Below are 15,183 nucleotides of genomic sequence, written 5' to 3'. Positions count from 1 at the left end.
GGAGAGGTTGGAGCGGGTGAGAGGGGTGGAGAGGTTGAGGCGGTTAATGTCTCGACGGCAGTTGGAGATGAAGAGGTCGAGGGAGGGTAGGAGGCCTGGGGGTGGTGTCCAGGAGGAGGACTTGTGTTGGAAGCGGGTGAAGGGGTCAGTGGAGGGAGGGTTAGGCTCCCAGTTGAAGAAGTAGGCATGGAGGCGAAGGCGGCGGAAAAACTGCTCTATGTCCAATCGTGACTGTTAGTCGTTGATGTGTGGTTGTAGGGGGACAAAGGTGAGCCCCTTGCTAAGGATTGACCGTTTGTCCTCAGTCAGTGGGAGGTCTGGGGGGATGGTGAAGATGCAGCAGGGTTCAGTGTGGCTGTCTGCTCTGGGGTTGCTGGCTGTGGAGGTTGTGGGCGGAGCGATGAGGTCGTCGGCCGTGGGCGGGGTTCCGTTGGCGTCGGCCGTGAGCGGGGTTCCGTCGGCGGTGGGAGTGTCGGGGTGGGCGGCAGCAGCGGCTGCGGTGAGGGTGACTGCAGCAGCGGTCCCGGAAGTGGTGTGGCCGGCGGAGGCGGATGTGACGTCATCGGTGGGGTCTCCGGCCGTGTCCTCATGGCCAATGGCGGCGGGTGCATGGTGGGGGAGGGGCAGGGACAGATTTGGGATTTGGGAGGTGCAGGAATCCTCTGGTGGGTGGCAGGGGCCAGTGAGTTGGTTGTACTTACGATTTTTGGTGTCCAGTAAAGCTGATTGGAACTGGGTGTTCAGTCTGTGGATCCTGCAGAGGATAAAAAACAGCAGGGGTCCTTTGCAGGTCTGGGAGAGGGAGGCTCTGAGCTGGGGCAGTTAGAGTGCAGTGTGTGGAGGTGCCGGCGCATGGCTGCGAGTGTCTGTTTCAGGACTCGCAGGGAGAAACGCTTCTGAAGGGTCTGAATATTCTGGGTGTAGAGGTGGTCACGGTTGGGGCCAAATTGGGAAGGCTGAAATGTGGACTGTAGTCCCTTGGGGATGATCCGGTTCCGTAGGCAGGTGCTGAGGAAGGTGATGTGGCTGTGGTACCTGGTTTGCTTCAGGACATGGTCGAGCAGTTTCAAGGCCGCAGAGATTACAAGAGAGTTGCAATGGGAGAGAGATTCCCTGAGGTTGGTCCGGAGGGAGGAGGGTAACTTCTTCAGGTTAGGCATCCCTGGAAGAGGCTTCGCAGTGAGGTTAAAATAGTATCAGAGATAATGGGAACTGCAGATGTTGGAGAATCCAAGACAACAAAATGTGAGGCTGGATGAACACAGCAGGCCAAGCAGCATCTCAGGAGCACAAAAGCTGTCGTTTCGGGCCTAGACCCTTCATCTCCCCTCCTCTTCCCCAACTGCATCCCTAAACCAGCCCAGTTCGTCCCCTCCCCCCACTGCACCACACAACCAGCCCAGCTCTTCCCCTCCACCCACTGCATCCCAAAACCAGTCCAACCTGTCTCCGCCTCCCTAACCTGTTCTTCCTCTCACCCATCCCAAGCCGCACCCCCATCTACCTACTAACCTCATCCCACCTCCTTGACGTGTCCGTCTTCCCTGGACTGACCTATCCCCTCCCTACCTCCCCACCTATACTCTCCTCTCCACCTATCTTCTTTTCTCCCCATCTTCAGTCCGCCTCCCCCTCTCTCCCTATTTATTCCAGAGCCCTCACCCCATCCCCCTCTCTGATGAAGGGTCTAGGCCCGAAACGTCAGCTTTTGTGCTCCTGAGATGCTGCTTGGCCTGCTGTGTTCATCCAGCCTCACATTTTGTTATCTACGGGAGTTGTGGATTTGTAATAAATATTACTTCATAGCATAGCAGTATTTTGTTTTGGCTTTAATGTTTTTCAGGAACTATTGTTTCATGGTATACTTTTGTGTGGTTAATAGTGTTAACTTTATCTTCACACTTCAAAATTATTCACAATATACACCAATGATTTAGATGCAAGAATGTATTGTACCATGTCCAAGTTTGCAGATGAGAAAAGGTGAATGGGAGGGCAAGCTGTGAGTATGATATGGAGATGTTTCAGTGTGATTTGGACAAGTTGGTTGAGTGGACAAATGCTTGGAAGATGAAGTATAATGTAAATGAATGTGAGGTTACCCACTTTGATAGCAAAAACAGGAAGGCTGATTATTATCTGAATGGTGATAGTCTGTGAAAGAGGGACATCCAATGAGATCCGGGTGTCCTTACACACCAGTCACTGAAAGTAAGCATACAGGTGGAACCAACAGTGAAGAAGGTAGAGGTAATATTGGTAATCACAGGAAGAGGAATTTGGAATGGGAGCAGGGCTTTCTTGCTGTAACTGTACAGTGCTTTGGTGAGACCACACCTAGAGTATGGTGTAAAGTTTTTTAGTCTGCCTATCTGAGGAAGGATATTTGAGCTATGGATCGAGTGCAACAAAGGTTTACCAGACTGTTTCCTGGGATGGCAAAACTGATGTTCGAAGAGATCCTGGATCAGTTAGGGCTACATTCACTGCAATGTAATTTAGAAGAATGAAATGGAATCTCAGAAACCAATAAAATTCTAACAACAAGATTTGACAGGGTAAACACAGGCAGGATGTTTCAATGACTCAAGAAGTTCTTAGGGCTAAAGGGATCCAAGGATATGGCGAGGAATCAAAAGAGCTCCATTGGAGCAGCAGCAGGAGAGGAATGGATCGGACTCATTTGGAGTGGGAGTGGAGTGGATTGAGCAGAGTTGGAGCACCGGCTGGAGAAAGTGGTAAGTGTGTGCAGGCAGCTCCTGTCTCAAACTGATACATTGTATTGGATATTCCTCCGACACTTCCGCCATCTACTATCCGACCCCACCACCCAAAACATTTTTCCATCCCCACCCTTGTCTGCCTTCCGGAGAGACCACTCTCTCCGTGACTCCCTTGTCTGCTCCACACTCCCCTCCAACCCCACCACACCCGGCACCTTCCCCTACAACAGCATGAAGTGCTACACTTGCCCCCACACCTCCTCCCTCACCCCCATCCCAGGCCCCAAGATAACGTTCCATATTAAGCAGATGTTCACCTGCACATCTGCCAATGTAGTACAGTGTATCCACTGTACCCGGTGTGGCTTCCTCTATATTGGGGAAACCAAGCGGAGGCTTGGGGATCGCTTTGCAGAACACCTCCACTCGGTTCGCAATAAACAACTGCACCTCCCAGTCGCAAACCATTTTAACTCCCCCTCCCATTCCTTAGACGACATCTCCATCATGGACCTCCTGCAGTGCCACAATGATGCCACCCGAAGGTTGCAGGAACAGCAACTCATATTCTGCTTGGGAACCCTGCAGCCCAATGCTATCGATGTGGACTTCACAAGCTTCAAAATCTCCCCTTACCCCACTGCATCCCAGAACCAGCCCAGCTCATCCCCGCCTCCCTAACCTGTTCTTCCTTTCTTCTATCCCCTCCTCCCACCTCAAGCTGCACCTCCATTTCCCACCTACCAACCTCATCCCGCCTCCTTGACCTGTCTGTCCTCCCCGAACTGACCTATCACCTCCCCACCTATACTCTCCTCTCCACGTATCTTCTCCTCTATCCATCTTCGGTCCGCCTCCCCCTCTCTCCCTATTTATTCCAGAACCGTCTCCCCATTCCCCTCTCTGATGAAGGATCTAGGCCCGAAATGTCAGCTTTTGTGCTCCTGAGATGCTACTTGGCCTGCTGTGTTCATCCAGCTCCACACTTTGTTATCTTACATCGTATTGGATACTGTTGGGGTGCAATTGTCTCTCAGTGGAAAGCAGAAACAGCTACTTCTGTGGCACTGTGGTTGGCTTTGCTGCACAGCAAAGGGTGGATGCAAAAAAGATTGGGGGCGCTTTGGTGATAGGGGCCTTCATTGTGAAGGGGACTGACATGTGGTTTTGTGGCAGCAAACAAGACTCTCAAATGATATGTTTCTTCCTTCGTGCCAGGGTGATCAAGGTGTCAGAGCGACTGCGGGGCATTCTGAAGGCGGCTGGTAAACAGCCAGCAGTCATGATACATGTCAGTACCAATGACAAGGATAAAGAAAGAAATGAGGTCCTGCAATAGGAGCTTGGAGAGTTAGGTCAGAGATTAAAGTGGAAGAGGACTAAGGTAATGCCTGAATTACTCCAGAACCTGGTCATGCTGAGTTTAGGAATAGGAAGATAGGTCAGATAAACAGGTGGCTAAAGGGATGGTGGAGGAGGTAGGCCTTTAGATTTTTGGATCATTGAGGCAGCTTGTGGGGTATGCAGGACCTGTATATTTTGGAAGTGTTGCACTTGAAGCAGAATGGATCCAATATTGTATCCAATATCCTTGCTAGGAGGGTGTTCATGCTGTGGCAGTGGATGGGGCACAGACTAGATGGTAAAGACAGGAGTACAGTCCAAGCAGATGGAGAATGAATGGTAGGAAAATCCAGTAGGTGAAGAAGGTATGGACAGGATAATGCAAATGAGAGGTCTGGAAAGCTAAATTGAATCTATTTCAAGTACAAGAATCTTGACTGGTAAAGTGGATGAACTTACAGCATTGATCAGCACCTGGGAATATGATATTGTTGCAATTAGTAAGTCATGTCTGAAGGAAGGACAGGAGTGGGAGCTCAACATAGGAGGGTATAGAAGTTTCAGTTATGATGGATGGGACCATGCATTGTTGGTAGAGGAAACCATTACCGCAGTAATGAGGGGGTAACTCGCCTCCTTATTAATTTTTAACGTCCTCACCATTCCAACTGAAACTTCTCATTACATGCCTTCTTCAATGTGAATAGAGATGAGAAGTATTCACTTAGGACCTCACTCACATCCACTGCCTGCATGCACAGGTGTCCCTTTGGTCTCTAATAGGAACCACTCTTTTCCTGGTAATCCCCTCATGCGAAACATACTGGCAAAAAGCCAAGATAATAAAGTGTGAAGCTGGATGAACACAGCAGGCCAAGTAGCATCTCAGGAGCACAAAAGCTGACGTTTCGGGCCTAGACCCTTCATCAGTGTGGCAAAAAGCCTCATGCTTTTCCTCGAACTAATCTGCTAAGTTATTTTGTACCCCGTCTTTGCCCTTAATTTCTTTTTCTAAGCAATACCCTATACTCTATACTTTTGAAGGGCATCTCTTTTTGAAAATGTGCTCCACCTGACATATACTTCCTTCTTTTCTTTATCAAATTCACAATATTTCCTGACATCTGAGAATCCTTGGACCTCATACCCTTGCCCTTCATTCTTCAAGGAACTTGCTGACCTCCTGACTGCCTAAAGCCTGCCTGCAAGGCACAAGTCAGGAGTGAGAGGGAATGGTCCCAACTGCCTGGATGAGTGCAGCTCCAACAATACTCAAAGCCTGACACCATCCAGGGCAAAATAGCTTGCTTGACTAGCATCACACCAACAAGCATCAGTTCCTGCTACCATTCACACTCAATAGCAGCAGTGTGTACTATCTACAAAACACCCACCGTCGAAATTCACCAAAGATCCTCAGGCAGCACATTCCAAACCCATGACCACTTCCATCTAGAAGGACAATGGCAGCAGACTCTTGGGAACATACTACCTTCTTGAGGGCAAATTCCCCTCCGTGCCCCATCATCCTGACTTGGAAATAGGTCACCAGTCTTTCACTGTGGCTGGGTCAAAATCCTGAAATTCCCTCACTTACAGCATTGTGAGCCAACCCACAGCAGGTGGTTGCAGCAGTTCAAAAGACAGCTCACCACCACCTTCTCAAGGGCAGCTAGGATGGGCAAGAAATGCTGACCAGCCAGCCACACCCACATCCCATGGGAAAATAATACAAAAAAAATTACATGCTTTGGCAGGCATAAAGGTACATAAATCCCCAGGACTCGATAAGATGCATCCAGGCTGCTATGGGAGATAAAGGAGGAATTTGCTGGGGCCCTTTTGGAGATATTTTATACTTTGCTGGCCACAGATGAAGTGCCAGATGATTGGAGGATAGCTAAAGTGATTCCTTTCTTCAAGAAGGTCAGCAGAGATAGGCCAGGTAATTACCACTAACTGGTAGGTAGTGGTAGTTAGATGTCAGTGGTAGTGAAAATATTGGGGGAAAAATTCTGAGGGATAGGATTAATTGGGGATGTTTAACACATATTTGTTCAAGGGAGATCATGTCTGACTAATTGAGTTTGTTGTAAAGCTGACCAAATATATTGAGGTAACAAGGTGTAGAGCTGGATGAACACAGCAGGCCAAGCAGCATCAGAGGAGCAGGAAAGCTGACGTTTCAGGCCTAGATCCTAGACTCCAGCATCTGCAGTTCCTACTATCTCTAAATATATTGAGGGTCGCGCAGTTGTTGTGGTTTACATGGATTTCACTAAAGCCTTTAACAAAGTCCCACGTGGGAGGCTGATCCAAAAATAAGAGCCCATGGGATCCAAACTGGCAAATAAGATCTAAAATTGGCCTGCTATTAGGAAGCAAAGGGTGATAGTGGAGGAACGTTTTTGTAATTGGAAGCCTGTGACCGGCAGTGTAACATAGGATTGGTGTTGGGACCTTTGCTATTTGTAATAAACATTTACAACTTGGATGTAAACGTAGAAGATATAATTAGTAAATTTGCAGATGACCTAAAAATTGGTGGTGTTGTTGATGCTAGGAGGACGGTGCCACACTAGAATCTGATACTGATCAACTCATAAATTGTATAGAGCCATGGCAGATAGAACTTAATCCTGCTAAGTGTAACGTAAAGCATTTTGGGAGGTCCAACTAGGGAAGGATATACACAATGAATGGTAGGTCACTTGGGTGTACTGAAGACCAGACAAACCTTGGTGTACAAATCCATAGATCCCTGAAGGTGTCAGCACAGGTAGACAGGGTAGTGAAGAAGGCAGACGGGATTCTTGTCTTCATTAAACAGGAGGTAGCCTATAGGAGCAAGGACGTTCTGTTACAAGTGTATAAAACATTAATAGGTCACAGATGGAATATTGTGTGCAATTCTGGGTGCCAACACTAATGAGAAGGCATGATTGCATTGCAGAAGGTGCAGAAGAGATTCACCAGGATGCCTCCTGAGATGAAAAGTCTCAGTTATCAGGAGAAACTGAATAGGATGGGTCTATTTTCTTTGGAGAAGAGGAGGCTAAGGGGATATCTGATTGAGGGACACAAAATTATGGGAGGCATAGACAGAGTAGATCATAAGAATCCTTTCTCCAAGGTAGACATGTCTAAGATCAGAGTGATATGTTTAAGGTGAGGTTTAAGTAGTTTAGAGGAGAACTAATAAAGAAATGTTTTCACCTAAGACGTGATGGAAACATGGACTGTGTTGCCGGAGAGAATGGTGGAAACAGGTACTCTTGCAGCAATGAAGAAGCATCTGTATGAGCACTTAGAATGCCTGGGCATAGTTAGATATGGACCAAGAGCAAATAAATGGGATAAGTGTAATTTGTGTTTGTTGGGCAACAGATAAATGGTGGACCAAAGAGCCTGTTTCTATGTTGTATGATTCAAAGACAAAGAAGCAAATGTCGGCCAATCACCCCATCCAGTCTGCTCTGCCATTCAGCGAGATTGTGGTTGATTTGATAATCCCCAACTCCACTTTTCCTATAACAATTAATTCCATTACTGAATAGAAATACATCAGGGTGCTGAGTGATCAGCCATGCACACATTGAACTCATGCTCCTATTTTCTACATTTCTATGTAAAACTGTCTAGCACTGAGTACAAAATTATATAAGATTTAAAATGTGTACTCTGTGCAGGCAAATCAATAATAAATTGTTAACATATTTCTTGCAGGACTGATGATATATTGTTCCATTGAATAGAGGGGGTAAATCCTCTTATAAAAATTGTAGATTTTAAATGCCAATGTTATCTCCTATCCGTTAGAAGTGAATTATTCTTTTCATCCGCTTTACGTTTTAAGAATTTCTCAATGCACTGTTCTTTGGTGTGAAAGCTTGATCGTGACCAGATTGTTTAGATTCAATTATTTTCTTGAAGTAACACCAACATAAAATGGGGACTTTTAGCTTCTTAAAAGTTTAATGATTTACATGAGGCGAAACATTGTGTGCGCTGCATTAGAGTTTAATTCTGATTTACTTGTCTGTAAGACATGCAAATACAGGGAGCTGCTGGAGATGAAAATGGGTAAACTGATATGTCATTGTTTGAGTACGATTACAGGTATGACTAACCCTTTTCAAATATGTGAGATTTTGAATTGGTGAGGTTACATCCAATTAAAAATTAAAAATTGGATCTGATCCCATTATTGGTCATTACTAAATAAGAGTGCTATTCATTTTTCTGAAGTTTCTTCAGATTTGCCACTGAAATTAAGACAGATGATGAGGGAATTCCCATTAAATTAACCCTTGAAATATAATGGAATAAACTTATCTCCTTCACAGCACGTTGCAACAGTTTGAAGCCACCTGTACAGTCAAATCAACAATACAATTTATCAAACAATAAAGAAAATGTGGTAGAAATTTAACTTAAAAATAAAGTGCAGTTAAAAGATCTACTTACATGTACATGGGTTGCAACTGTAAATGAGATGTTTTCTGTGGGCCCTGATAGCCATATGAGTCAAATCCTCCGATGAAATCAACTGTTGTGTAAAACAGAAATATCATTAGATTCCAGTGATTATGTAATAGAATCCTATTTGTATTCACAAATAAAAATTCCCTGCTGTAATAGAATTAAGGCAGAATTATCATTTTCCATTTCTCCATGTTTCACCTTGGAAACAGCATGTGAAAATATATTAGCTATCATACATCCAAAGATCTACTTTTAACAGCCCCACTCATGGTATGTCTATTATTGCAGAATTTGTGAACAGTTTGACTGTGCTGTCAATATCCTGCCTCACGTCAAGTCCAGTTCAACTGCTATTCATGTGCTTGCTGACCTATAGTCATAGGTATAGGAAAGTGTGATTACAGATTCAGAGTCAGAGTTTTTACAGCACAGAAAGAGGACCTTCAGCCCATTGTGTCCATACTGGTCATCAAATATGCACTTATTCTAATCCCATTTTTTAGCATTTGCCCTGTAGCCTCGTATACTGTGGCATTAAGTGCTCATCTAAATACATCTTAAATGTCTTGAGGGTTCCTGACTCTACCACTGTGTCAGGCATGAGTTCCAAATACCTATAACCCTCTGGGTGAAATTGATTTTCCTCAAATCCCTTGTAAACATCCTGCTCCTTACCTTAAAACTGAACCCCCTGTATAATGACCCCTCTTCTTTGGGGTAAGGTTCCTCCCTGTCTAAGCTGCTCAGAACTTTGTACGCCTCAAACAGAGGCCCCTCAGCTGTAACTGCTCTCAGGAAAACAAACCAGGCCTATCTAGTGTCTCTTCTTAGTTGAATCACTCTAGCCGGGCAACGTCCTGGTGAATCTCTTCTGCATGCTCTCTAGTGCAATCATGTCCCTCCTATAGTGTGGTGACGGAACTGCAAACATTATTCCAGCTGTGGGCTAACTAACGTTATATACAGCTTCATCATACCCTCCTTGCTCTTGTAACCAATGCTTTGACTAATAAAGCCAAGATTCCATTATGCCTTCTCAACCAACTTATTTCCCTGTCCTGCTGCCTTCGAGGGTCTATGGACAAGGCCCATTTTGACCCGCTATATTTCCAACAGTCCTATCATTAAATCACAATCCCTTATCTCATTAGTCCTCCCAAAATTGATCATCTTGTACTTTTCAGGATTAAATTTCATTTTCCACTATCAATGTTTATATCATCCTGTCATCTAAAGCTTTCCTCATTACTGGTTAACACACCACCAATTTTCATGCCATCTGCAAACTTACTGACCATAACTCCTACATGCATGTTTCGATTATTAATGTACACAACAACAGCTAAGGATCCTGAACTGAACCTTGTGGTATGCCACTTGAACAAGTCACAAAAAACACCCTTTGACTATTACCCTCTGCTTCCTGCCACTAAGTAAATTTTGGATCTAATTGCCAAATTACCCTGGATCCAATTTTGGATCTTAACTTTCTAACCAGCCTGCCATGCATGATCTTGCCAAAAGCATTACTGAAGTCCATTCAGATTACGTCAACTGCCCTATCCTTATCTGCCCACCTAGTCACCTCCTCAAAAATTCAAACTTGTTTCACATGATCTGCTCCTAACAAAGCCATGCCTGACCTTTGGTACCCCTCCTATGGCCAAGAAATAGTTGAAAATTAATGTCAGCAAGTAGTTGTATGTGCGAGGTGGTGTCAGCATGCCACTGTGTGCAGTGATAAGTGTTGGTTGGTGGCTGCTATTTCATTATGTTGCTGAATGACAAATTCAGATTGCAATGCTTGACTGGATACACAACTGGGCCTCCAAGATGGTGCCACTTCAGGGATGATGGCTGTAGTAAGCACTTGCAACTGTAGCAAACGGGAGAATCCATCTAGCATCAGGGGTGAGGGAAGGTAGTTAATGAGGCAGATTTGGGACCACAGTGTGAAAACACTAGGCCTTGCATGGAATTTGACAAAAATCTTTTCACCATCAAAGAAATAAGGGATGTGGCTCAGAACTGTAAATCTCCTTCTTGAATACAGCAACGAGTATTTTAATGAGGGCAGGAATGGGGGCTGATTATGTCTTACACATGTAAGTTTTGTGGAGGCAGCTGTCCATAAAAATCAAAATTTGCTACATTCTCATTAATTTTAGTGCCCTCGGCATCTGAAACGTAAAGTGAAACACAAATAAAATTAAATGTGGAAGGAGATGATCTACACTTTGCAGATTTGTCTGGATAGCTAAGTCATCTTTTTTTAAGACGTAAGGCATCGCATTTGGCTATAGTTCCAGGATGTATTTGGATGAGGTCAGGTGTCCTTTTAAGAAAGTAAGATGCCCTTGGGGATTGTTAAGAATAGCCATAATTGTGCACAAGTGCGTCAATTTATTGGAACCTGGAAGTGAATTGGATCTGTTATGAGGAACTGTCAAAATTATAAAGAGGACTTATTAAAAGGAGCTGTTAAAAGTGTGAAGGATCTGTCAGAAGGAACTACCAAAAGTGAAAGTCATTTAAACATTTTAAAAAAATTAAACATAAACGATCTTTAAACGTGCCAAGAATGTTTGTTAAAAGTTATTGCTTGCTATTTCACCCTTCCTGCTGACAGGTTTGATGGCGAAAATTCCAGGAGTAATGCTGCAAAATTGATTTCACATCCTAACATTATCACAGTGGGATGTCCACAGTGGTGCTATTAAACTCCTGCACCAATACACCAGGATAATGTTCCACCTCAGGATTTGATGGCCATTTAAGGTCTGCCATAATGACCCTAACATGCTGATAATCAAACTGCCAATTCTTTTGATACATCTACGGCATGTAGTAACTGCAATAAAAGCAGCAGGTCAACCGGAACGAGATGGTAGTTGTAGTGCAACAGCTTCCTCACGTCAAAAGACACAGGTTCATGCCATGAGCAAGTCACATTCTTATTCCAAAGGCCTACCACTCACAGGAGGTTTTCAGTTTGACGAATACCTATAGAATCATTAACGTGGGCAAACGAATTTCAATGCTTTTGGGTATTATGCATTTGAATAGAATGTTTGTGGATGTAAGGGATTGTGCAGTTGAAAGAAATTGAATGTAGAGAATGTATTTTTATGAATGAGAGTGAGAGATTTTTAAGAAAATAAAGTCTGAATCTTCTGAGCCCCTCAGCAATATAGGCATTGGGGAGAAAGTTGGAAAGTTGGCAAAATCAGCAAGATGAGAATATTTCTATTGAGTGGTGAGATACCTATTTGCATCCCTTTCCATTTCCATGGATCAGCACCTAATTATTAGCTGATTTATATGCACTTTCATTGACATGCAATTTCTCATTCTCCCACTTGTTGGGTAGAAGCGAGATGATGACATGAAATGGCAACACCAACTTGACACTTTCCTCCAGCCCTTCAGCTTGAATAGCAGTCTCAGTTATCTCAGAGCATGCTCCATGGGCAGCAATTGCATGTTTCCCATCCATGGACAGTAGCACTGAACATGTATCAACCTCACTGCACCGTCATGGCACATCTCCAAGCAACTTGCAAGACAGTTCTGCACGTCCATGTTGCAATTTGGAGCACACCAGCAGCTTTCATTGGAATGTTGCTAATAGGACACTCATAATGAATTTGACTGGGGTGCATCTCCGAGCTCCTCACTTGTTTTCTTACTGCTCACTCACTTTGTGACTGTCTGGATGCTCATTGTACATTCCTTGCCATCCTGCATTTTGCCTCATACAGAACCTGCAGCCTCACAGTATTTCTGACTTGCCTTGCCTTTTAGTGTAGACATGATAGGAAGTAGCTTGTCATGGTTGTCAGCAGTTATCAGTAAAGGGGTTTGATAATGCTGCTATATGGGAGCTTCTAAATGAATCTATCTCCTGCACCAGAAGTCAGAAGTGTTTGCAACAAACATACTGCATTATGCTTCAAACAAATGGCTGTACCTACAGACTAAGAGAACAAGTCCTCAGTCAGATCAATGTAGACAGTCAGCGGTCCCAGTACAGTGAGCCAATGGTAGTGTCCATTCTCAGTCCAGGGCTTGAACATGGTCAATCAGCCAGTTGTAGTAGTCAGGGGTTCCCTATCACTACAGTCTGTGAGTGTGCCATGGTCAGCCCTGTATGTCTAACACAACCAGGCTAGGGTGTTGCAGTAAGTCAGTGGATAGCAGCACAGAGATCAAAGTCCCAGGCTCATACAGCAGGCAGGACTATAAGACCAAGTCAGTCATGGAGCTGGACCATGGTCAATCCTGAGGGAGAGATCAATAAATGTCAAAAGGGGGGACCATTGCTGTGACAGGGAACTGGGTGAACTCAATTTTGAAGGTTGAAGGAGCCATGCTGGAAAGCAGAGGAGGCAATAGTTGTGGAAGATGGGACCTCAAAGAATAAGGTGAGGACTACAGTACATTGGAGGGCGTAGGTTACTGCATGGTCTGGGGATTATCGAAGGTCACCACCACCCTGACCTAGGCAGGGCCAGCTAGCATGAATAAGCTATAGTGCTGGTGCTCAGGGGTTAATGTCGAGAGATGAAGTTGTAATTCAAAGTGGTGTGTTGGATGGTTTGGAAGGGTAGTAGTGATGGGCTCAACAATAAATACCATGAAGAAAGGAACATGGAGATGTAGGGAGTTGAGGGCATTGTGATTGCCAAGCTGAGCCTGAGACTTACTGTGCTAACCAACATCTGAGTTGCCTTCCATAATCATGCAGCCTGTAAATGTGCGCTAGAATTGGAAAATGGCTGCTATCATAACTCGAGAGGCTGGAGCGACTGTGTTTTTCTCACTGAGCAAATGGGATTTACCTGTCAGTAATGCAAGTGCTTTAATCAGGGACTTTCACAGCACAAAATGAAGTCATCTGTATTCATAGCATCCTGTCTGTGAAATGTATGCTGCGTCAAACTGTATGGGATAGAAATCCTGAACATGTCATTGGTCACAACAGACTGATCATAGGCATCTCTCTGAAAAAGAAGTAATCAGAGAGCCCAAGACAATCTAAGATCCTATAGGCTACATCAGGGCATGGAACTAATTTCTTCTCAATGTGAACTGCGGGCTTTCACTAAAATGCTCTTACTTCTAACGCTGCCTTTATCAAGTGATGTGGGGCTGGTAAGGTATCAGTAATCATACAGCACTTTCAATCTCCTACTGTATTTGCACAGCATGGCTTGTGTTGCCTTCATCAGAATAAGGTCCCTATGTCAAAGGTCCATGTAGAGGCATTCCATGACCCCTTTTGATGGAACTTCCATGTCCCATTGAAGGAAGGATTACGTTAAACTGTCATTGGTGAATATGAATTCTGATTGCTCATATTACTTAGGATTTGTTCTGTTTCTTTTATTCGTCACACAGGCTCACGTGTGAACCTATTCAGAAGCAATTATTCTGCCACAGCAGAGATTATTGTCGCTGTTGCTGTGGTGCAACAGGGACACAGAAATCGATGAGAAACAGACCTGCCAGCAAAGCTCAGGACTAGTAGTGACCTCCAATGGCTGCTGATCTGCCTCCACGTGAAGTGGTTGCAGCTGAAGGTCCCCTCAAGATGCACAGAAGGTACAAAAGGCCCTGAATTTCTCAACCTCAAAGTCATTGCCTCCAGGTGACAAAGGTGCAGTGTCGCTGCAAATTGAGGATGTTCTGGTACACTCACAGAACTAGGCCCTCTGCTGGTGTGGGACCTGCAACTTGATGGAGTGAGTGGCCATTCTATCCCCGGTGGCTGTCAATATGACAGCTGTAGCAATGTTCATGCAACTGTTACTTCCAAGGCTCCACTTGGGGGCCTGAGGTCTGATCTCACCAACCTTAACCCACAAATATCTCCAAGCTGTTACTGAAGCAAATGTGCCAGATCACACCTGGGATATGATTAGATTCCTTTTAGATTAGATTCCCTACAGTGTGGAAACAGGCCCTTCGGCCCAGCAAGTCCACATCGCCCCTTGAAGCATCCCACCCAGACCGATCCCCCATAACCCACACACCCCTGAACACTACGGGCAATTTAGCATGGCCAATCCACCTAATCTGAACATCTTTGGACTGTGGGAGGAAACCGGAGCACCCGGAGGAAACCCACGCAGACACGGGGAGAATGTGCAAACTCCACACAGACAGTTGCCCGAGGCGGGAATTGAACCCGGGTGCCTGGTGCTGTGAGGCCGCAGTGCTAACCACTGAGCTACCGTGCCACCCTAATATAAGTTTCAACGTTTGAGCTACAACTGAGATTGAGATTATAATGAAAGTTCTGGTCAGAACATTAAATAATTTGCTTCAGTGAGGGCCCTGATGCCTGATTAAAGTGAATGCTGGATAAATTAATCTGTTCAGTGCAAATGTGATGGGTTGGTTATGTGAATTGGCATGATCTGGCATTAAGTTGATGTTAGGGCTGTAAAGAGCAATTGGGAGCATGTGGAGGGGAAGAGATTGGTATGAAGGGTATGAGGCTAGGGAGTTGCTTCTAGGAGCATTGATTGGCATGGCAGGTATGAAGGTTTATGCAGTTGGGTAAAGGGCATGGATTTGCAAGGGGGCTATAAAAGGCCAAGGAAGGGTGGAAGGGCATAGGTTGGCA

At 44.9% G+C, this 15,183-nt stretch overlaps 1 protein-coding gene across 6 annotated transcripts in view; it reads right to left on the bottom strand.

Moving 5' to 3' along the window:
• nkain2 (sodium/potassium transporting ATPase interacting 2) overlaps positions 1–15,183 on the bottom strand; it is a 519,086-nt gene that overhangs the window by 21,135 nt on the left and 482,768 nt on the right. For 3 of the 6 annotated variants that reach the window (XR_007247637.2, XR_009445687.1, XR_007247636.2), the window contains exons 7-8: positions 8,535–8,616; positions 6,805–6,905 (exon numbers count right to left, since the gene is read on the bottom strand). Coding sequence is in view for 2 of the 6 variants with exons in the window: in XM_048531959.2 (XP_048387916.1) it covers positions 8,535–8,616 (82 nt within the window). In the remaining 4 variants the exon portion in view is untranslated. The remainder of the gene's footprint in view (positions 1–6,804; positions 6,906–8,534; positions 8,617–15,183) is intronic. The other 3 variants (XR_007247638.2, XM_048531959.2, XM_048531958.2) reach the window with 1 other exon arrangement.

The sequence above is a fragment of the Stegostoma tigrinum genome, chromosome 4 (genome assembly GCF_030684315.1).
Source record: "Stegostoma tigrinum isolate sSteTig4 chromosome 4, sSteTig4.hap1, whole genome shotgun sequence".
Taxonomy (NCBI): domain Eukaryota; kingdom Metazoa; phylum Chordata; class Chondrichthyes; order Orectolobiformes; family Stegostomatidae; genus Stegostoma; species Stegostoma tigrinum.
The sequence above is the reverse complement of the archived record's forward strand: the minus strand, read 5'-3'. Positions and strand labels throughout refer to the sequence as shown.